At 45.8% G+C, this 23,811-nt stretch overlaps 1 protein-coding gene and 1 long non-coding RNA gene across 4 annotated transcripts; both read left to right on the forward strand.

Annotated features, from left to right (window-relative positions):
- Positions 1–147: 147 nt before the first annotated feature.
- Positions 148–12,571, forward strand: LOC140638352 (uncharacterized). 2 transcript variants are annotated; one of them, XR_012035434.1, is made up of 4 exons: positions 148–463; positions 7,307–7,559; positions 7,830–7,997; positions 10,417–12,571. It is a non-coding gene; the product is annotated as an uncharacterized lncRNA (long non-coding RNA). The 2 variants fall into 2 exon arrangements; XR_012035433.1 differs by lacking the exon at positions 7,307–7,559 and having other exon boundaries at positions 163–463.
- Positions 12,572–15,421: 2,850 nt separating this feature from the next.
- On the forward strand, positions 15,422–22,879 carry ZNF263 (zinc finger protein 263). Of its 2 annotated transcripts, XM_072835484.1 has the most exons (6): positions 15,422–16,543; positions 17,599–17,779; positions 18,272–18,345; positions 18,627–18,753; positions 20,217–20,333; positions 20,813–22,879. In XM_072835484.1, exons 1-6 carry the CDS (start codon positions 16,157–16,159, stop codon positions 21,979–21,981), a joined length of 2,055 nt encoding a protein of 684 aa, XP_072691585.1. In that variant the 5' UTR covers positions 15,422–16,156; the 3' UTR covers positions 21,982–22,879. The 2 variants fall into 2 exon arrangements, with proteins under 2 accessions (XP_072691585.1, XP_072691586.1); XM_072835485.1 differs by lacking the exons at positions 17,599–17,779; positions 18,272–18,345 and having other exon boundaries at positions 15,423–16,543.
- The last annotated feature ends 932 nt before the right edge of the window (positions 22,880–23,811 follow it).

The raw sequence follows: 23,811 nt of genomic DNA on the forward strand, positions 1-23,811 counted from the left end.
TGGAGCCAATCAGAGGGCGAGTGGGCGGGTTCAGCGTGGCCTTTGTCTCCCAGGGGGCGCCGGGGCCCGGCGCCGCGGTGAGGATGGGCAGCCCCAGCAGCCTATAGGCGAGTCTCCCCAGAGGCGGGGCGGCCGGCGCCGCTGGTATCCCGGCACCACGCGGAGAAGGGCAGTCGACGGCACACACGGCGGCGCGAGGTTCGCCGTAGTTGAGTGCCCACGGCCCTTCCCCCTCCAAAGAGCCTGTAGACAGCGTTCAGTCGTGTTCCCCGCAGGTACTTACACCTGTTGCTCTGCGGGGGCGAGGACGGGCAGGTCTGGCGGCACCTGCCCCAGGGCGCTTGTCGCCCGGCTTACAGAGAGGCGGGTGGTCTCCACTCGCGGCGGGAGCGGTGGAAGGAATTCCGTCGGCCCAAGGCCGGCACCGCCATCTTGTCGGTTTTCAAACACCAGGAACCCTATGGTACTGATTCTTAAACTTCTCTCTATCGCGATTCATTTTTTAAAATCTAGGGAAATTCAGTGGGATGGTTTTGTTTAGAAAAAGAGAAAAGAAAAAAGCACATGGACCTGTAGTTTCTGTATCATTTCAGGGGATTCATGACTTCCTGAGGTCCGCCTGGGGGAACCTGGCAGGGAGCTCAGGGCCTCCTCACGTTAGTCACGTGCTGCCTGTACTTTTTAAATTGTCTTACATATTTCATCTTTAAGGAAGACTTTTTTTTTTTTTTTTTTAAGATTTTATTTATTCGTGAGAGACATAGAGAGAAGCAGGCTCCCAGTGCAGCCTGATGCAGGACTGATCCCACGACTCCGGGATCACGATCTGATCCGATGGCGGATGTTCAACCACTGAGAGCCACCCCGGCGCCCAAGGAAGATTTCCTTTGATTGCTGCGCACTGCGGGCCGAGTGTGGGAGGAACACCCAGCTAGACGGTTTATCTGTATTTCTAGTCCCAATACTATTTGTTTAAGTCCTTCTCACCAAGGCAGCTTTCTAGTCTCAAGTAAACATAATCAGGCTGTATTCGCCTGCTTGGTAGGGTAATGTGCACTTTCTTACTCAGATCCTTGTCATCCTTGTGGAATGTTGTGTGTGGACTGCCACACTTGCCAATTAGTTAGAAACTATAAACAACTTAAATGCCTATCATCAGGCTACTGGTTTAGTAAATTTGATCAATCTATGCTATGGACTGTGCTGCATCTAATGTGCAGAGATGGTCAATATGTAACTTAAAAAAAGCATGTTTACAGTACAACCTAACATTATAATCCCACACGTGTAACTAGCAGGAAAGCTATTTTTAAAACAAATATCTGAAAGGGAACAAGAATTAATGCAACCACTAGAGAGTAGAATTAGGGATAGTGGTGGTGCTTTTCACTGTGTCCTCTACACGTTTTTGAGTTTTTCAATGAACATTTATTTTTTATTTTTTTTTATTTATTTTTTATTTTTTATTTTTATTTATTTATTTATTTTTTTTTCAATGAACATTTAAACATTTTATGACACATGAGCATCATCCATGAATGTATTCTTTTTTTTAAATTTTATTTATTCATGAGAGACACACACACACAGAGGTAGAGACACAGGCGGAGGGAGAAGCAGGCTCCATGCAGGAAGCCTGACGTGGGACTCCATCTCGGGTCTCCAGGATCACGTCCTGGGCTGAAGGCAGTGCTAAACTGCTGAGCCACCTGGGCTCCTGTCCATGAATATATTCTAAGTGTTTACACTTAAAACAGCAAAACAAAACATAGCAGGCAAACTGTTAGAGGAAGAATTTAATGATTTGCTTATTATTTGGCTGATTGATTGATGGACTGTAGGCTCCATGACCAACATGGGGCTCAAACTCACCACCCTGAGATTGAGAGTCACGTGAGATTGAGAGTCTGAGACTCTCACATGAGAGTCACAGACAGAGACAGCCAGGCTCCCCCTGCTCATTATTTTTTATTATTTTATTTTATTTTTATTTTATTTATTTTATTTTATTTTATTTTATTTTCATTTTTTATAATAAAAACTTAAATAAAACCTCATGAACTGGAATATTTTTTTACTGCAGTATAGAGGATTAGGAACATTTTTTTTTTTTTTTTTAAATAGAATGTGCCCAGGGATCCCTGGGTGGCGCAGCGGTTTAGCGCCTGCCTTTGGCTCAGGGCGCGATCCTGGAGACCTGGGATCGAATCCCATGTCGGGCTCCCGGTGCATGGAGCCTGCTTCTCCCTCTGCCTATGTCTCTGCCTCTCTCTGTGTGAGTATCATAAATACATAAAAATTAAAAAAAAACAAGTAAAATTGATTTAAAAAAAAATAGAATGTGCCCATAGAGAAACATGTGTGTAATTTTCAAACAATGTGTGAGTTTTGCCAATACTGGAGAAACGGCACAGACCTACCTCTAAAGTTAAATACACATACACACATGCACACACACTGTGGGCATCAAATTAATGCAGACCCAAATTTTAGGGAATGCATAAGATCTCACACCGTCTTCCTTGAAGTTACAGAGCAGATGCTACAACTTAAAAAAATGTCATTGAGATAAGCTGAAATGACCCAAAGGCCATTTGCCCTGGAAGGCTTTAGTATTTGCACAAGAGCCTTCACAAGGGCAGTGCCTAGCCCTGCATCTCCTCCCCACTCCACCCCAACCCAAGGGGCACTTCTGCTTCCTGTAGAGGGCCCATTCCCATGCAGTTTCTAGGGCTGCCTGTGGCAGCATAGTGGACACCCCTCTCCAGTCTTATCCCCAAGGACAATCTGCAGAAGCCAGCACTTGGAAACAATTCATGCTGCAGGAGGTAGGAGAAAACAATTGTGTGAATCAAAAGCTAAAATCAGACATCAAAGACCACAGAAAACATTTTCCAAGGTTGATGTTGTTGTGGTGGGGGTATTAAAACACCAAAAATCAAAGCTTTGGAAGTGCAATGAGTGACATTTATGATTGAAGCTAACATATATTAGGTACTTTATGTGTGATATAAATATCATATGGATGCCTTATATGCCTTCAATAGCACAGGCTCTGGAGTCAGATTGCCTCAGTGAGAATACTGTGCCTGCAGTTAACCAGTTGTGTGATACCAGCTGAGTAATGGACCTATGCACTTATTCATCCTGAAAAGGAAGGAAGCTCTGATACATGCTACAGCATGGATAAGTCTTGGACACATTATGCCAAGTGACAGACACAAAAGGGCAAATGTTGTATGATTGTACCTATATGAAGTACCTGGAATACTCAAATTCAGAGACAGAAGGTAGAATAGTGATTAACAGAGGCTGGGAATGGAGGGCAATGAAGAGTTATTTAATGGTTAGAATTCCAGTCTGGGATGATGAAAAAGTTCTGGGAATGGGTGGTGGTGCTCATTGTACAACAATGTGAATGCACTTAATGCCACTAAATTGTATACTTAATAGTTAAAATGGTAAATTTTATATTTATGTATTTTTAAAAGATTTTATTTATTCATGAGAGATACACAGAGAGAGGCAGAAACACAGAGGCAGAAGCAGGTTCCATGCAGAGAGCCCAATGCGGGACTTGATCCCAGGACCCCAGGACCTGAGCCAAAGGCAGACACTCTACTACTGAGTTACCCAGGTGTCCCTAAATTTTGTTTATCTTAAAGATTTTATTTATTTATTTGACAGAGAGCATAAGTAGGGGGAGTGGTAGGCAGAGGGAGAGGGAGAATCAGGCTCCTCGATGGAGCAGAGAGCCTGATATGGGGCTCAATTCCAGGACCCTGGGATCATCTGAGCTGAAGGCAGACACTTAACTAAGTCACTGAGGCACCCCCAAATGGCAAATTTTAGATTATTTATGTTTTACCACTACAAAAACTTCAAAAATGCACATTCCCCTTGATTTAATTATTCTGTTTGTAGGACTATCCTAAAGAAATTATTGGATGTACACAAAGTTGCATTACAAGATGTCCATTGCAGAATTGTTTATTAAAACAAGAATTGAAAAAAAAAACAAGAATTGGAAACAACCTACATGTCTATCAGTAGAGGAGATAGTAAATATTGTGGTATACCTGTACTGTGGCATACTGTGCATCTGCTAAGAGTAAAGAAGCCCATTCATCTTGATTCAGGCACACTGTTATTAAAAAACCTGAAAAAACGTGTACACACAATAAATATATATATGTAAACACATTAGAAGAAGACTCGTAAGATGGATAGCCAACTGTTAGCTTTTTATAAAAAGGAGTAAAAGTGAAATAAAGTGATCATCACTTTCTTTGTATATGTCTGTATTCTTTGAATCTTGTACAATGACTATTCATGTATTACGGTTGTTCTGGTTATCTGTTGTTGCATAAGAAATACCTCAAAAGTTAGTGGTATGAAAACAGCCTTTTTATTCTCACGATTTTGTAGTCAGGATTTTGAGCAGGACACAGTAGGCACAGCTTATGTTTGCTGCATGACTGGAGCTCCAGCTCAGGTGGCTCCTATGTCTAGAGATTGCTGGAATTGCTATAATTGACAGAAGTTATGTCAGTACTGGCTGTCTGCAGGTGACTCTTTGGTTCTTCCCTTTGTGTCTCTTGGGACTGGAATATCGAAATGACTGGTGGTGTGCCTGGGCTGGGATGGCTGGAACAGCTAGAGATTGCTGCACATCCACCTCTGTCCATGTGCATAGCTTGAGCTTCCTCATAGCATGGCAGTCTCAGGATAATTAGCCTTCTTAATGGTGGCTGGTGTTCCTGGAGGGAGCTTTCTAGGAAGCCCTTGGGTAGTAGCTTGGATTCTTCTTAGGTAGTCCCACAAAGTCACTTCCACTTGATTCTGTTGCCACATCACTAAGGCTATTCTGGGAACCCCCCCCCCCCAATAAGTAATAAGGAATTTGCAGCCGTTTTTAACCTACCACATTTCTGTAATGTTAAAAATAAAGACTTTTTTGTTTAAGATTTTATTTACTCATGAGAGACACAGAGAGAGAGGCAGAGACACAGGCAGAGGGAGAAGCAGGCTCCATGCAGGGAGCCTGATGCAGGACCCGATCCCGGGACCCCAGGATCACGCCCTAGGCCAAAGGCAGACACTTAACCACTGAGCCACCCAGGTGTCCCCAAACAAACTTTTTTTTTTTCCAAAACAGACTTTTAACAGGAAATTCAACCTGACCTATGATTATAGTGACCTTCATTCCAGAAAAACATACCTGCCTTTCATTTCTCTCAGCAGTCATTGCAAATGTACAATCTCTTTGGAAATCCTCTACTAGGCCTCTTACTTCCTTCCAAGTTTCTTATGCCATTCTGAAAATTAATGGCATAAGTGGTTCTCATCTTTGGTTGCACATTTGAATCATCTGGGGAGCTTTAAAAATCTTGCTGCCCAAACCAAATACATCAGAATCTCCAGGGGGTGGCACCCAGGTGGTATGGTCTGCATGTTTGTGTCTTCTCAAAATTCATATATTGAGATCCTAATGCCCAGTGTGATGGTATTAGATGGATGGGACCTTTGGGAGTTGCTTGGGTCATGAGGGTGGAGCCCTCATTAATGGAATTAATTTTCTTTCATATGAGACCCCACAGAGCTCCCAAGTTCCTTCCACCATGTGAGGACACAACAGTTGGCAGTTGCAACCCAGAAGAGGGCACCCACCTGACCATACTGGCACCCTGATCTCGGACTTCCAGCCTCCAGAGATAGGAGAAATAAATTTCTGGGGTACCTGGCTGGCTCAATCGGTGGAGCATGCAACTCGTAATCTCAGGGTTGTGAGTTTGAGCCCCACTTTGGGCATAGAGATTACTTAAAAGCTTTAAAAAAAAGAATTTAAAAAAAAATTAAATTTCTATTGTTTAAACCTAGCCAAGCTGCAGTGTTTTGTGGTAGTAGCCCCAATGGGCCAAGACAGCAAGTGTCAGGCTTTTTATTTTTTTTTTTAAGTTTTAAAGATTTTCAGATCATTCCAGTGTTTATAAGGATCAGAACTCTGGTCTAGGGGATCCTGGGTGGTTCAGCAGTTTGGGGCCTGCCTTTGGCCCAGGGTGGGATCCTGGAGTCCCGGGATCGAGTCCCGTGTCAGGCTCCCAGCATGGAGCCTGCTTCTCCCTCCTCCTGTGTTTCTGCCTCTCTCTCTCTTTGTGTCTATAATAAATAAATCTTTTTTAAAAATAAATCTTTTTTTAAAAAAAGAACCTCTGGTCTAGATTTTGAGTAACTTCTTTAGCACCAGTGGCTTGCTTAGCACTGGTCACCCAACAGTCATTGTTGGCAAAGCAATGGGTTGGCTGTGTGAACCTTGTCATAGAATTGGAAGAAGTTTTCGCTGATGGTGAAGGGCTGAGTCCTTCTTTTCCAAGATTGACTGCCATGCTCCACGGAGGCCCCCTCAAGCTCTGCAGTTAAAGAAGTTTCATCTCAGGACACCTCAGCAGTTGAGCATCTGCCTTTGGCTCAGGGCATGATCCCTCAGTTCCGGGATCGAGTCCCACATCGGGCTCCCTGCATGGAGCCTGCTTCTCCCTCTGTCTGTGTCTTTGCCTCTCTCTGTGTGTCTCTCATGAATAAAAAATAAAAGAAGTTACATCTTTCACCTGCTTGCTGAAGTCAGCTCCAAGGATGAGGCATCTTTGTAGGCAGCTTCTGCTTGTGCTGAGTCTGACTTCTACTCTGTAAGTCCTTTGCTCAAAGGACCTTGTGGTTGAGCAAATGGTTATAAGAACAGAGAACACAGCACTTCATTAAATAACATAAATCCTACAAGCTGCCTGCTTGCTTCCCAGGGGGAAGCTCTATCCTGTTGGAGCTGCCTGATAGAACCACAGGGAACTTGGCAAACCCTGAGTTTCTGGGAGAAGGAGACAGGGGAGCCTTTGGGAAGTAGAAGTCTCATGTGAATGGCTCATCTGTCTGCCAGCAAGATCTCGAGAAAAAAAATGCAAAGGTCTGAGGGGTACTTTCAGCATCTCAAAGCAGGTGGAGTGGACAGAAAGACCTGACAGGGCCAAGGCCCCAGATCCACATCTCTTGTGTTCTCTACCACCCTCCCTACAGCAGAACCTACAACTTTCTTCCTTTTTGCTTTTGGAAATTTCTTCCTGTGGCCAGAGTGCAAGCCTTGCTTCAAACCAACATCCAGAGATTGCCTGGAATAACCTTGATCATTATGCCATTATGCTTCTTTCCTTGGAGATAAATATATTTTTAATACAAAGAACATCAATACCTATGTAACCATCCCTCACAATTAACAAATGTTATGATGTCTATTTTTTTATTTCTATTTTGTAAGAAACTAGGCACCCCTGGACTGCCCACGAATGGAGAGCCTACTTGTGGTACTCATAGCATAGTCAGACTACTTATGTGAGCTTCTAGAACAAGTTCTTCTAGTCAACAAAGTGGAAGGTGCAAGACCTTTTATGTTGGGGGTTCTCTAGTATTTGGATGACCCTGAGAGAAACATCTGAGGAGGAGGGCCTCCGTCCTGCCCAGGGTGAATTATGTTGTCCCGGAAGATAAGTGTGTTCCTGCCTCAGACCAAGGTGAGGGGCCACTTGTTCTTTTCTTCTCCCCTACACTCCCTTCCCAGTTTTGGAGAGATGAAGAAAGATTACTGTAGAAAGCAAAGTAGGCATGGATAGGTATCTTTGAGGGCCATTTGGTATGGTCTTACCTTTATAAAGGTCTCAATTTTTTTATTTTGAAGTTCTCTCCAGTAAAACATGTCGTTGTGTTCTTGTGTTGGGTGTTAAAAATTCTAGGTGCAAACATGTAAACTATGCCACAATTTTTATAATGTCTTAATTTTCTAGGAGCTTTAAAAAATGTGGAGATGGGTTTTGCCAGACCTCTGAGAAGTCCTGTCTAATCACTGGGAAAAGACAGGATGGACGGTGACCCATCTCATTCTGAGGATAGACCCATCTCATGCCAGTTGTTCAAGCATCCAGACTCACCCACCCAGGCTGACTGAGCTGATTGTAAGTGCTGAGCAGAGTCCAAGAGGCGAGCTCTCCTTCCACCTTTGTTCCACATCCTTACAGGGGATCAAGGAGAGGAAGCAGGGAGCTGGGCCTGGAAGCTTAAGTCTGAAGTTTGGGTATTTCTGAGATTATTCTGCCAAGTTCACTAGGCTAGAAATGAAAGAGGATTTCAGAACGAGTACTCATTTCAGAATTGAAGATCACAGGTTCCTGGAGGGCCCTTTGTATGTTTCTTTAGGAATGTGAAGGTGACTAGCATGTGCAGGAGGGCCAAGTATACGGTCTTCCCCTCCCCTCCCCCCCATGTCATGAGCCCTTTGAAGACCCAGTCTCCAGTCTGTTCCCTGATTTCCTTGATTTTAGCCTGGACAACACACTGTGAAAGAATCCCTGCAAATTCTGGAAGGTCACAATTGAAAAAAATCTTAATGTGGTCCTCGTGGGTTTTTTCTTCTTCCAAGAAGACCGCTATGGCATCTTTGGGAAGACTATCTCAGCTGGAGAAAGGGATAGGCCTCTCCAAGGCCCTTTCACCTCCCATTCTCATAGCTTTAATAGCTAGGGAGGTATTAACAATTGCTATATAAAGTCCATAAAATAGTTTTGTTTGTTTGTTTTTAAAGCTTCCTAACAAGGGAAGAGGAAGTAAAAAAAAAAAACAAAAAACAAAAAAAAAACAAAAAAAACCTCAGGCACAATGGGAAGCAACCCAAACTCCTCTACCTCACTTCCCCTTTACACAAGCACCAAGGGTGCTTCCAAAGATACAAAAATACTTAAGAGGTCCAAGACTACATTTGTGTCCTATAAATACAACCCCTGTTTTCTGGGGCCTTAGGGATACTTAACAAGCTTTATCAAATATAAGTATACAAGAAAGCCTAAATGAATTTTCCAAAGCAGAGTGTAATGAACATCATTTTCTAATCAGTGCAGGAAAAAATATTTTAAGGATTTTATTTATCTGAGAGAGAGAGAGAGAGCGCGCGCACAAGCCAGGGTGACAAGCAGAGGGAGAGGAAGAAGCAGACTTCCTGCTAATCAAGGAGCCCAATGTAGGGCTCAATCCCAGCATCCTGGGATCATGACCTGAGTGGGAGGCAGATGCTTAATTGACTGAGCCACCTAGGTGCCCAGGAAAATAGAAATTAAGAGGAAAATTTTCCTGGCCAGTTTACCAACTCTTGTCTGAAAAAGGAAATAAAAACTGTAGCAAGCTATTTTGAAGTGACCAATGAGAATATCATATATAAAAATTATGGGAAATAATCAAAGCTACGCTAAGAGGAAACTCATAGTCTTAAATGTTTTTATCATTAAACAGAAACTAGAAATTAAATACATTGGGGCACCTGGGTGGCATATTTGGTTAAGTGTCTGACCCTTGGTTTCTGGTCAGGCCATGATCTTATGGTCATGAGATCAAGCCCCACTTTGGGCTCAGCATGGGGTCTGCTTGAGAGTCTCTCTTTCCCTCTCCCTCTATCCCTCCTGCTCGTGTGTGTTCTCTTTCTAAAATAAATTTTTTTAAAAATTAAATGCACTGATATTTATTGAAAGTTTAATTTGTGTGGAAACTGCACTTAAATGTATTTTAATCTTTGTAGTACTTATGAGGTGGACACTAGTTTTGCTCTTTTCAGAATGCTCCATAGTATAACTAGGCCTATCCATGCAATGGCCTAGGTTCTGGGTTTCCTTTTTTTTTTTTTTTTTAAGATTATTTACTTATTTATTTATTCATGAAAGACACACACACACACACACACACACACACACACACACAGAGGCAGAGACACAGACAGAGGGAGAAGCAGGCTCCATGCAGGGAGCCCGATGTGGGACTCGATCCTGGGTCTCCAGGATCATGTCCTGGGCCAAAGGCAGGCGCTAAACCACTGAGGCACCCAGGGATCCCCGAGGTGCTGGGTTTCCAAGAGTATTTCACACCTTTGTTGATTCAATTCTACAAACATTTATTAGTATACAGAACTTTAAGGGATGAAGAGATGAATAATTGATGTTTTCTACTCTGTAGGACTCCACCCACTACTCTGTAGGACTCCACATACTCCATTGATGTATGTATTTTGGAAGGGCAGAAGAGGACACAGGTCATAGTATGATTATAACTAACTCTCCCCTTAAGGCACACTTTTAGTGCTAAAAATAAGGTCTAAACAAAGTTCTATGGGAGCCCAGAAGAAAGTGACTTTGACTTTGGTAGCAAGAGTCAACTGCATGCTTGTTGCTACAGTTGAAAACCTTGCTGAGGAGTCTGTGCTTCATTTTCAGGACAGTGGGGAACCACTGGAGGGTGTGTGTGTGTGTGTGTGTGTGTGTGTGTGTGTGTGTAAAGACTTTTTAAATATTTTTAATTTTGTTGTTGCTATTTTGTCTTGTTTTTCCCCTTCAGAATGGTTTCTCAGATGTGGAACTGCTTGATCAAAGACGAAAAACATTTTAAGATTCTTAGAACACACTGTCAAATTGCTTTCCATAAAGTGTGCATTCACAGGGTCTTGCTCCCATTGGAAGATGTTGGTGTCTATAAAGGTCCGAATGATGGAAGCTTTTTCCACAGCCGAGGCATGAGTGACGCTCCTTTCCTGAATGAGTTTCCTAATGTTCAATGAATCTAATGTTGAGAGATTCTTCCAGGGTGAAATTCTCGGGGTTCCTCTCTATAGAATGGATTGATGCTCTATAAGTTCTGCTAAGTCTTGGGATTTCCAAATTGATTTTCTGAAGGTTTTTAATTTTTTTTTTTAAACAGAACCACAGAGGGACAACCTGGGTGGCTCAGTGGTTGACTGTCTGCCTTCGGCCCAGAGTGTGAGCCTGGAGTCCCAGGATCGAGTCCCACGTCGGGCTTCCTGCAGGGAGCCTGCCTCTCCCTCTGCCTGTGTCTCTGCCTCTCTCTGTGTGTCTCTCATGGATAAATAAATAAAATCTTTTAAAAAAATTTTATTTATTTATGATAGTCACACACACACACAGAGAGAGAGAGAGAGAGGCAGAGACATAGGCAGAGGGAGAAGCAGGCTCCATGCACCGGGAGCCCGATGTGGGATTTGATCCCGGGTCTCCAGGATCGCGCCCTGGGCCAGAGGCAGGCGCCAAACCGCTGTGCCACCCAGGGACCCCAATAAATAAAATCTTAAAATTAAAAGAACCGCAGAGAGTGTTCCCCTCTAAAGTAACACTGAATGGATGCAGAGTTCTCAGGTTTTTTCTGCTTTGAAGAAGCTTCATCTCACCTGACTTTATTATTTGAATTTTAGGTAGTTAACCTACAGTGCAATCTTGGGTTCTGGAGAAGAATTCAGTGACTCATCACTTGCCTTGCATACAACACCCAGTGCTCATCATAACAAGTGCCCTCCTAAACCCACCACCCATCTGGCCCCGCTTACCCATCTCCCTCCTTCAACCCTCAGTTTATTCTCTATTGTTAAGAATCACTTATGTCTTGTTTCCCCTTTCTCCTTTTTTTTTTTACCTTTCCCTCCTTCCCATATGTTCATCTGTTTTCTTACTTCAATCCCACATATGAGTGAGATGATACAGTATTTGTCTTTCTCTGACTTATTTCACTTAGCACTCTAACTCCAACCATGTCATTGCAAATGGCAAGAATTCATTGTTTTTGATGGCTGAATAATATTCCGTGTGTGTGTGTATACACCACATCTTCTTTTTATTTTATTTTCTAAATTTACATTAAGGAGGGCACGTGATGTGGTGAGCATTGGATGTTATATGCAACTGATGAAATACTGAACTCTACATCTGAAACTAATGATGTTCTGTATGTTGGTTAATTGAATATACCACATCTTCTTCACCCATCCATCAGTTGATAGACACTTGGCCTCTCTCCATAGTCTGGTTATTGTTGAAAATACTACTATAAACATCAGGGTGCATGTGAGGGGGGAGATAAAAGTTGTATTAAACCAGAAATGGGAATGATAGAAACCCTAAGTAAAGCTTTTTACTCCAATTAAGTCTGATGTTTTCCTTCTTCCCTTGTTACCAATGAACACTGGCTCTTCTCTGTGCTCTGCTGGGAAGCTCAGGCTAGGCTTTGGTAGATAAGGAAGACAGGAAACATAAGTTTGGGTCATCACTGATTGTTGCTGGATTCAGGCTGATTTCTGGAGCAGATGGTCTCTCTATATACTGTTTCCTCAGTTAGGATGATTTCACCTAGAACCTCTGTCAAGCAGTATTTCAGTGTTAAAACCAAAACGATGGGAAAGCTTTTGTGCTCAATTCCAAGCTATTGTCCTCCATCCAATCTGTGGACAAAGAGTGAATTGATTCTGTGGTAAAATCAATGCACTAAATTAGTTTTACACTATCGTTTGAATGTTTTGTTAAAAGAATTACCTAAGTCAGGACTAAAATGTGATGTTAATCGTCCTAAAATTCTGACTGTGTCAAAGCTGAGAAACACTCTTATTGAGTCCAAAGAGAAGAGAGAGAGAGGTAAAAGTGGGAATTTGAGAACTGTGTCCTGTATTAATTTCAGTTAAGAGATTTTCAAATAAAAATTGATGTCTGAACTTGGTTGGTGGTGACCAGCAAATACTGTCTTTAGATGTTTCTTCTAGCTAAAGCCTGCAAGTGGATTATCTTGAAGTTCGCCATAACAACTATCTAACAGTGTTTCTGGCAATCCAAAGACTGTAAAATCCTGTCTGGCTCAGTTTCCTGCAGTGTCCTACCACTGCTTCCCTCGCTGAGAGAGGAGTTATTGCTTGCAACCTCTTTCTGTGTCCCTTCCTGCGCCTCACCCCTGACAGAATTAACTGCTCTGCAATAAAATGTGGGATGGTAAATGGTGGCTTATCATTCTAATAGAGGAAAATGTGTAAATATTAACATTACCAAACACTATTAGCAAGTTAGTTTGGCTACTGTTAATCTAGAGGAATATTTAAATTCTAGAACATTTTATCAAAATATAGGAAGTAGAGCAAAATGCCTTATTTTATATTTTCACAAGAAAGGTAACATATTTCAGATTAATACAAATAAAACATATTTAAATGAAGTGCCATTTAGAGTCAATATTTTGTTTATAATTGGATTTCAAAGCTCGGAGTAAGATCAGAGTAATTTCATACATGTAAAGCCAAACCCTGAGTCATAAATGGCAGGAAATCTGTAGTCCAATAAAGTGGGATGAAACCACAGCTGGGAGAGTGGCAAATAGCAAAGGCTTAGGGTGACAGAAGCCTGGAGGCCAGGGTATCCTCAGGTGAGAGGCAGGGAAAGCAGCATTTCAGACTGGCAGGAGCTGCTGCTTTCTCTGCTCCCTCACCAAAGAGCACAGACCAGAGTGTCTTAACACTGTGTATTTCACCAAATACTGGTTTGAAGACTACACACAGACAACTGCCCCACTGAGTGCAAGAGGATCTATAAGACCTAGGCAAGGACTGAAACTAATCCAGGACAGAATCTAGTGACCATAACAGCCAAGGCCAGGACTAATAGGGGTTCTTTATCTCAGATTCAAATTTGTTCTCTGTTATAATCATCAGGGAGCCACCGGCAAGCTGAGGACAAGAAAATATATGAAAGTAGAATCAATAATGGTCTCCAGAGGGCATACTTCCTTCTCTGAACTTTTCACCAAAGACCTAAAATAGTGGTTCTTAATCTTTTTAGTGGTTTTGAGAACTTGATAAAAGCCATGGATCTGCTTCCTAGAGCATACACATATATACCCAGTTTTGCATACAATATCAAAAGTTACAAGCTTTCCAAATCTAACTATAGTGGCCCTCCAGAACTGCCCTGGCCTGTACAGTAGCTACTAGGTGGCATTTAGCAACACCAGGTGCATTTCACCATCTCAGTAAGTTCTACCGGACAGGGCTGCTCTATAATTTTATGGAAGGTAGGTTAAGAACTCCTGCCCCATATGAGCCTCTGTAGATCTACTGGCCTATATCCTACTCCCAGTAATATGCCGGCTATTTTTTTTTCTGTTTGAATATAGATAAGCCTCAAAGAAACAAAAACGAATACAAACAGTAATTTTGAATAACACAGAAAGTCCATCTAGCTTCAAGTCCCCATTAATAACCTAAACTTAAATAGCAGATGATTCATTCTTTCCCATCTCAAGGTATAATGTGGTTTTGCAAACATTCCCATGTCCCACATCCTGCAATAAAAATCCAAGTTGCTTTTCTGTGAGATAGGGTGAGCCTTACTGTGCATTAGTAACAGCTAGTATGACATGGAGTTCATGCCGAGTGCCAGGTACCATCCTAGCATCCTACACGTTAGCTCATTTAATCCTCACCCAATGTTACAAGGTGGGGATAATCTTATCCCCTCAAAAGAAAGAGCTAAAGTTTGGGATTGGTGGGATTAAATAATTTGAGAGAACGTGGGAAATGCCAGCAAAGTGGGGTGATTCTAGGTTAGAATCTGTAGTTTCCTGGGATGCCTGGGTGGCTCAGCGGTTTAGCGCCTGCCTTCATTCAGCCCAGGGCGTGATCTTGGAGATCCAGGAGATCCAGGAGATCCAGGAGATCCAGGAGTCGTCCCACATCGGGCTCCCTGCAGAGAGCATGCTTCTCCCTCTGCCTAGGTCTTTGCCTCTCTCTGTGTGTGTCTCACATGAATAAATTAAAAAAAAAAAATCTGTAGTTTCCTGCAATAGTCGGAAACAGAAAATAGCCTTAGAGGACTCTGAGGTCTCACGTCTCGACAAGGGTTTCTGAAATGTACCTATACCTGCCTGCGTGTTCTGAGGCTGGGGCCACATGTGGCCACCGCTTTTCCTCGAGAGGCACAAGAAAACCCAAAATACTCAGGACTCTTTCCACCCAGTCGTCCAAAGCCAGCCTGTCCTCACATCACCCGTTATTATTGTGGCAGCCTGAACTTGAAGACAGACTGAACAAAGCGTTAACCGTTACACGGGGATGGTCTCCGTCCTACAGGTTTGTGTGCCATGAGCGTCTAGCTGCATTGGGCAAGCGCTGAATAAAAGGTTACAGGTTGTCACGATCGACTCCTACGACGCCCCATATCCTGAGCCCACGGGCCTGACTGTCGCTGGAGGGAAAGTTGCTGAGCCGATCTCCGGGTTCCCTCCGTTCGCCCCTCGCAGTGAAGTTCACAGCTTTCGTCACGAGACCTAGGACCCAGGAGAGAGCTGAACACGATCCCGCCCTCGCAGGGGTGGACACTGACTGGCACGTCCTGGGTCCCCAGAAGCCTCAGGTACAGCCTGCGGCACACAGGACTCACCGGCGCCTGCCAAGGGGCCGCGGGTGCAGGCGCCGGCGCAAGCGCGGAGCGCGCCACAGACTACATCTCCCGGCAAGCCTCGCGGCGACGTTGACCCGGGCGGGTCCGCACGCTTCCCTCCCACCCCAGCGGAGAGGAGCCTGGCTTGCGTGCTGCTGAGGCCGTCGGGTCTCCGGCGCCCTCTCCTGCACCCCCGAGTAACCAGAGCGAGGGGGAACTGCTCTTAAGTCCCTTATGACCGGGACAGTAGTTCTCAAACTTATGTCTGGTGGAAGAGCTTGTAAACAGTTCAGATTGCCGGGCTCCACCCGACACTGACGCGCTGAATTTCACGTGGCTCGGGAATTTTGACTTCATTAGGTTTTCTGGGAATTCTGATCCGGTTGCCCACTGGCCACGCCCTCCTCAGGTTTGTTTTCCACTAAACTTAGCCGGCCCCGCCTCTCGTCTCCAATTGGCCCGTCGCTTGTCCCGCCTCTGCAGTGAAATTTTCCCTTGTGATTGGTCGGCGGTGAGGCTGACCCAACGGACGCGAGAGTTCGCGGATCGTGACCCGGAAGTTGGTCCCGAGGTTGCGCCGTTGGCTGCGGCCGCCTGACGCGCGTTGGGACTTCCGGCGTGAAGCCGAGCGCCTAGTCTCGCCTGAGACCGCGACGAGGTTGAAAGCGCGGCGTTGTGGTCCTGCCTGGTGAGGTCCTGCTGGTGACGGGACAGGCGGCTGGCGCGGCGGCGTCCGTGGTCGACTGAGGCCAAGGCCCCAGACCCGGCTGCGCCCGGGCTGGACCCCTCGGCCTGGACTTGCAGTCGCGGGGTTTGGGGGCCTTCCCTGGCGGGCGCAGCTGATTTCGGGGCCAAAGCGCACCCGGGGCCTTGCGATGGCGTCGGGCCCGGGCCCCCAAGACCGGGAAGGGCTCCTGATAGTGAAACTAGAGGAGGACTGCGCCTGGAGCCAGGAGCTGCCCCCATCGGATCCAGGGCCCAGTCCTGAGGCCTCCCACTTGCGTTTTAGACGGTTCCGCTTCCAAGAGGCCGCTGGGCCCCGGGAAGCCCTCAGCCGGCTCCAGGAGCTTTGCCACGAGTGGCTGCGGCCTGAGATGCGTACCAAGGAGCAAATCCTGGAGCTGCTGGTACTGGAGCAGTTCCTGACCATCCTGCCCCAGGAGATCCAGAGCAGGGTGCAGGAGCTGCATCCCGAGAGCGGCGAGGAAGCCGTGACCCTTGTGGAGGACATGCAGAGAGAGCTTGGGAGACTGAGACTACAGGTGAGACAAAGAGCTGTCTTTTTCTGCGGTTTGGCCCCGAGGACTAGGACATGGCGGCCCTGTTCTCCATACCTTTACTTGGTCCCTCGAGTAGATTTTCTTTCTTTTTTTTTTTTTTTTAACTTTTTTTTTAAAATTTTTATTTATTTATGATAGGCACACAGTGAGAGAGAGAGAGAGGCAGAGACACAGGCAGAGGGAGAAGCAGGCTCTATGCACCGGGAGCCCGACATGGGACTCGATCCCGGGTCTCCAGGATCGCGCCCTGGGCCAAAGGCAGGCGCCAAACCGCTGCGCCAAACCGCTGCGCCACCCAGGGATCCCCCTCGAGTAGATTTTCTATGAACAAGAAGTGTTTTCATAGTTTGGTCAGGAAGATGCATTTTCCAGGTTTTCCCCGGAAGGACGGAGTGAGCTGTGAAGAGTGCCCTATTTCCACATGGAGGCAGGGGTTTTGCCTTAGTGTGACCCCCAGAGTTAATTTGCAGGATTCAAATCCTCATTCTGCTCCTTAAAAGCTTTGTGACTTTGGGCAAGTTAGTTAATCTCTTTGAGCTTCAGATTTGCCGTTAGTAAGGTGAGAATGATAAAATACCTTTCTAGGTTTGTAGGGAGAGCATATGTAGTTTTGATCACACCATTGGCTCTTAGTGCTTAATGGCTGTTAGGTGCGGCAACCTCGTCTCCTCTGCAGAGTTAGGTCAGGATACTAGTGAATTTAGAAAAACAGTTTGGCAGTGAGACTCTGCGTGCACTCGCCCACAGGATCACCAAAATTCTGGAGGAATGGAAGCATTAGAGTGGGGGAAGGCAAGAGGAAGTCAGGTGTGTCAGAGAGGTGTGCAGGAAAGGTTTGCCCTGGGAGTGGAAGCCCTCGCTGCCTTTTTTCCCCCACATATAAGATCAGGAAAGCTTTTACTGTAAACTGTCCTTCTCTTTTGCTGGATCCAAAAGGATTGACTGGTTTTCTGTCGAAGGTTTGCCCTCAATTCTGTACTAATTTCCCTTGCTGTTGGGCCCTGTTGTGATGATGAGTGATGTGGGTTGGTTCCCAGGTCACAAACCATAGGCGGGGAACAGAAGTGCTTTTGGAGGAGCCTTTGCCTCTGGAAACAGCACGAGAGTCACCGAGCTTCAAGTTGGAGCCAATGGAGACTGAGCGAAGCCCTGGCCCCAGGCTGCAGGAGCTGCTAGGCCCCAGCCCCAAAAGGGACCCCCAGGCTGTAAAGGAGAGGGGTGAGGAACAGTTATCTGGGCTGGTGGGAGGGAGGAGGGGCTTTGGGGTTGTCCCGTGACACCAGCAAGTGGAGTTTGGTCACCTAGGTGAGGGAATTTCAGATCTTAGGGTTCCAGGATGTGGAGTGAAGGACCTAAAAGTGGTGGATTGGGTTCTTTTGGGGATGGGAGGAGGGTGGGGGGTTTGTAAGTAAGCCCTTCTGTATGCTGAACACAGACATTTACAGCTTTGAATGATTGGGGGCTTGAATGCTGCAGGCCAGCAGGGAAGTTGACTGGTGATCATGTCCGTCCTGTCTGCCCACCCCCCACCCCCCACCCTCACACTCTGCCATTTTGGATATTGTTTTATTATGCTTATGTTGCCTTCTTTTGTGCATTATTCAGTCCCCAGCAGAGACTGGGTGTTGGGGAATGGATACCATGTTATAATAATCCTTGGGTTCCCAAGAATTACAAATGCCATTCTCATCATGATTTCTGTCACTTCAGCATTGTCTGCTCCCTGGCTTTCTCTCTTTCCTGCTGAAGGAAACATGGAAGACAAGGAGATGACTGGGCCCCAGGTGATGTGGAAGTTCCCATTGTCTCCCCCAGCACCTCTCCCCGCAGTTGCTCTTAATGGGGGATGGGGTCTTTTTGCCTCTCAGAGAGGATCCTTTCTCCCTCACCATGTGCAGCCTTCCCCCCTTCTTTATTTATTTCCTCCACACCTCACTTGTGGGCCTGGCACCCTTCTTCCCCATGAAATGTATCCTTGGCCCCCTGGGTTTTGCCTCCATAACTCATGACTGCTTGAATTGTTCTTGGTGCCTCAGGGGCTAAAGGAGATCTTGTGCTGTTTCAGTTGCCTGAGAGCTTAGAGGACGTGGCTATGTACATCTCCCAGGAGGAGTGGGGGCATCAGGATCCTAGTAAGAGGGCCCTCTCCAGGGACACGGTGCAGGAGAGTTATGAGAATGTGGACTCACTGGGTAAGGACTTCTTTTCCAGGGATGAAGACTGAGCTGCTTCTGACCAGGGACCTGTCCGTTAGTCACTCACCTCCAGGACATAAGTTCTGAGTTTCGCCTGAAGACCTCCCTTTTTCTAAAGCACACTGGATGAAGATCAGTTAAACATTTGGCCGATGGCATAGTTGGCACGCTTATGACCCCCAGCTGCCAGAACTGAAGGCAGGGAGTCTGAGCTTTCATAGACTTCCCAGGGCAGAACAAATCAAATCCACTGACAGCCTCCCCCACCCTTGCATCATATACACCCAGTTCTTGATGCCCTGCAACTGTGAGATGCTTATTCCTCTGACCTCACTTGTACTTTCTATGCTTCACTAGTATTTCTAGGCCCTTCCCCAGCTTTCAGGAGGCACTGGGATCAACATTCCATACTAACAGTTATCCCAGCCCTTAAAAATTCGGGAACAGGGGAGGCCTTTTGGAAATTTGAAAATGATACATGTGTGTAAAACAGGATCAATAAATTAAGATGCATCTATGAGTTAGACTATTATGCAGAGATTCAAAATGAGGCTTACAAAACATGGCAAAAGGCTGATAGTTGGATCTAAGTGAAGAATGTACAGGTATTGTAGAATTCCTTCAACTTTGGATATGGGAAAATTCTTATAATAAAAAGTTGTAGGAAGTCTTAAAAACATAAAACAATTCTGTGTATGTTACCATTATAGCTGTATTGATACATGGTAGGAAAGAGTCACATGCACTTTGTTTTCACACATCAAGTGTTTGTAAAGAGAGGCACAGCTGTCGGCTCACTTGCACTAATTCTGCATGGGGTCACCACTAGGTTTGGTTCCATTCAGTGGGCCATGGTTTGGTGCCCTAATTTGAGCATAGCTTTCAGTGAGTGCTGTATAGGAAGAGAAATTTGGATCACAAATTTTTAGAACTAAGCCATTTAAAGTCCATGTTTGCTGGGACTAGAGTGAGGTTTTAGTTTTAGCATAGCAGAGGAATGATACTCTTGGGTTTTAACCTCAATGTCCTCTCAGAGCCCTAGATTTCTTTCTGATTGTTCATCATATTATGTTTTCTCCTGGAGTTGTCTAGTGGAACTTAGTTCTAGTTTATATTTATCTGTGAGGGTCAGGGCTTTATGATATTAAACTAATTCCACAAGACCTGATCATTCTAATCACGTTTGTTTGGTTTAGTTACAAAAGTATACATTCTTGTTGGAGAAGATCCCAAGTACTACAAAAATGTAAAAGGAAAAAGCCATAGTTTCCCTACTCCAGTTTCTTTCTCTGGAGGTAACCATTGAGAACAGTTGGGTGTACGTTCAAAGAATTGCCATCAGATTTATTGCACCTTCTGTGAATATGTTCACTGAGTGCAGGGAACAAGATTAACTGTGTTTCTTCTGCCTGGTAGAGGAAATTGGTGACATAGAAATTTCTTTCTTTCATTGTGAACAGAGTCTCAGGTTCCTAGGCAAGAGGCCCTGAGCACCCAGGTGGAACGAGGAGGAAAGCCGTGGGATCCGAGTCTTCAGACTTGCAAGGAAGGCTTGAGTCCCAGAAGCCCAGCTCCAGGTAAGGAGTGATGATGAGCAGTCTGCCCAGCTAGCCTTGTGCTATTGGGAGGGAGGCATCTGAGGATTTGGCTGTAGGGCTAGTCCATCGATGCTGCCAGGAAGATACATTGCTTCCTGTATCTCCATTGCCCACTTGCACCCCTGGGTGCAGAATATAAGGCGTTCACCCCCGGGGCCCACCCTAGTCCCAGCTCTGCTCCATCCCACCCATTTCCACAGGGCAGCAGCCAGACCCTCAGTTGTAGAGGGAGTTGGGGGCCTGTATGAAGGAATTCAGGACTGGTCTGAGTGAGCACTGGTTCCTGAGCAATGGCCACACCCCTTTTCCTCTCCAGAGTGCTCTACCTACATGGGGAAAATGGGAAACTAGAACTAGCCCTTCTGGCCTTTTGATCTACAGGGAGTAGCAGATAGGTGGGATTTCCTTTTCTGTGGCGTAGGAATAACATAGGGGTTTGATTTCTCTTGCTCTGCCAGGAGAAGAAAAGTTTGAGAACCAGGAAGAAGGTGCTCAGTCCGTTTCCCCTGAGAGCATCCGCCCACAGGCACTGCTGCCAGGCCAGGCCAGAGGGGAGGTACCCTGGAGTCCTGAGCAGGGAAGGCCTCAGGACAGGGCAGACGGGCACTGGGAGCCTCCCCCAGAGGAAGGGATGGAGCCGTCCTTAGTAGGGGCCACAAGTTGCAGAGAACTGGGGCGACCAAAGGATTTGCAGCCGAAGAAGCTCCACTTGTGTCCCTTGTGTGGCAAAAATTTCTCTAACAATTCGAACCTAATTAGGCACCAGAGAATACATGCAGCAGAGAGACTGTGTATGGGTGTGGAATGTGGCGAAATCTTTGGTGGGAACCCACACTTTCTGTCACTACATAGAACACACTTGGGAGAGGAGGCCCATAAGTGCCTGGAATGTGGAAAGAGCTTCAGTCAGAATACCCACCTGACTCGCCATCAGCGCACCCACACGGGGGAGAAACCCTATCAATGTAACATATGTGGAAAAAGCTTCTCTTGCAACTCAAACCTTCACAGGCACCAGAGGACACACACAGGCGAAAAGCCCTACAAGTGCCCTGAGTGTGGGGAGATCTTTGCTCATAGTTCCAATCTCCTTAGACACCAAAGGATTCACACAGGAGAGCGACCTTATAAGTGTGCCGAGTGTGGGAAAAGTTTCTCTCGCAGTTCACACCTCGTCATACACGAAAGAACTCATGAGAAAGAGAGGCTTTACCCCTTCTCTGAGTGTGGGGAAGCAGTGAGTGACAGCACTCTCTTTCTTACAAATCATGGAACCCACAAGGCAGAGAAAAAACTCTTTGAATGTTTGACTTGTGGGAAAAGCTTCCGGCAGGGCATGCACCTCACCAGACATCAGAGAACGCACACAGGGGAGAAACCATATAAGTGTAACCTTTGCGGGGAAAACTTCTCTCATAGATCAAACTTAATCAGGCACCAGAGAATTCACACGGGAGAGAAACCCTATACCTGTCATGAGTGTGGAGACAGTTTTTCTCACAGCTCCAATCGGATTCGTCATCTGAGAACCCATACGGGAGAGAGACCTTATAAATGTTCTGAATGTGGAGAGAGTTTTTCTCGGAGTTCCCGCCTTATGAGTCACCAGAGAACTCACACGGGATAGAAAACAATGGGATTTCTCTTTGGCCCAGATAAAGCGGCACATTCTGAGGGTCGTCCTGTTAAGAGCTGGTGTTCTCTGCCCAGCCCACCAAATGATGTTTTTAAAGTAATTACTATAAAAATGAACAAGATGGGGGTTATGATGAGGGAGCGGCAGGGGCAGCAAAGGATGAGTGTAGAACTAAGACGGAACTCTGGCTGAACTATTGAGGGCGGCAAGTGTTTGAGGTGACGTGCTCAGGGCAGAGTTCTCTCTGAAGTGTCTTGTCCCGGGTACATGTACTCCCCTCGGTCTGTTCAGCCAGGTTGTGATTTGGGTGCCTTACTGTGTCCATTGTTTGTCCCAACGACTCTGGGAATCCGTGTGGCTTTCTGTTACTGCTTCCTCACTTGGAATGTTCAGCAGGAGCATTTGGACTCCTGAGGCCCTTGTGACCAAAGAAGGGCAGAGTATTCTGGGTAACCAGCTCATGGCAGCAGAAGACTGGTGAGTTGCACCTCCCTTGAAAGCCCTGGCTGGGAGTCCAGGGCAGTCCAGGGCAGCCACCACAGCACCTCTCTGACAGAAGGGCCCGTGCACAGGCCAGGCAAGTAAACGTCACCTTAGACAAAAAGGAACCAGAGACCCGAGGGAAACAGTAAGGTGGAGTTTGCAGTTCAGCCCAAGTATTGGCAGAGGAAACCAGATTCTGAATTCATTTTCCCTTGCAGAGATTAAGACTCCCCCACTTCTGTCCAAGAAAGAAACAGAGCCTGGGGTCTCCAGAGGGTTCCGTGAAACACAGTGTTCCCTGGGAGGCTTGGCAAATGCGGATCGGATCCTGGGGAAATTGGGATTCATGCCTTTCCTTGTTGAAAATATGTTTGGATGGTAATAAATACCTTCAGGAGACATGAAAGTGTGCGACTCTTCCATTAAGGACCTTTTGTTTTGGCCTTCAGTGTTGATTTGTCTCCGTCTGCTTTGGATAGAGGACTGCCTTTTTCTGTGGTTCATCAAAGAAGGTTTGGATGAGGTTGGCTGAGGTAGGGTGTGGCCCGGCCAGCTCCAGGCTGAGACTGCTTTGAGGTCGCTGCTTAGGTCATGTTGTCCTGAGGGTCTCCAGGAGGCTTCTTTCCTTGCGGTGGTGGACAGCAGTAAGAATGTCTTGATTTTTTTTTTTTTTTTTTAGAATGTTCACTTGTCACAAAGCTGAAGGAAAATCTGACTTAAAAGACAGGACATGATTGATTTATTGCCTGTTAGTGGAGGAAAAATAATGGGGAGGGCAAATTTTTTTTTTTAAGATTGATTTATTTATTCATGAGAGAGACAGAGAGAGAGGCAGAGACACAGGCAGAGGGAGAAGCAGGCTCCTCACAGGGAGCCGGTCATGGGACTCCATCCCACATCCCGGGGTCATGACCTGAACCGATGAGCCACCCACGCATCCCTAGGAGTAGGAAATTCTGATGCCAGGAAAACCTCTTAGGATTTGGCCCTGGAGGTAGATAGCTAACTGCTCTGAGGGAGAAAAAGATGGAACATTACCTGGCAACTGGTTAGCAAATACACCCAATTTTAAGTGAGAGAAACCACCTGTACACCCCTCATCCCCATTTCCTTATCAGTCTTCTCTCAGCCCTGCCTCAGTATAGTAGGAGTTTGTCCTTGGTTTTCTAAGCCAATTTTTAAAAATCTTAGTTTCTTATTTTTCTTCCTTTATGCACAAGGGGGCAGGGGTAGTACAGGGTTTGAGGAGCAAGGGAGAGGAGGAAGATTTGAGAGGGGAATTTAGGATCATTAGGACAGGGCTGGTAAGGCTGCTGAAGCCATGAAATGTGTGGGTAA

The sequence above is a fragment of the Canis lupus genome, chromosome 8 (assembly GCF_048164855.1).
Source record: "Canis lupus baileyi chromosome 8, mCanLup2.hap1, whole genome shotgun sequence".
Taxonomy (NCBI): domain Eukaryota; kingdom Metazoa; phylum Chordata; class Mammalia; order Carnivora; family Canidae; genus Canis; species Canis lupus.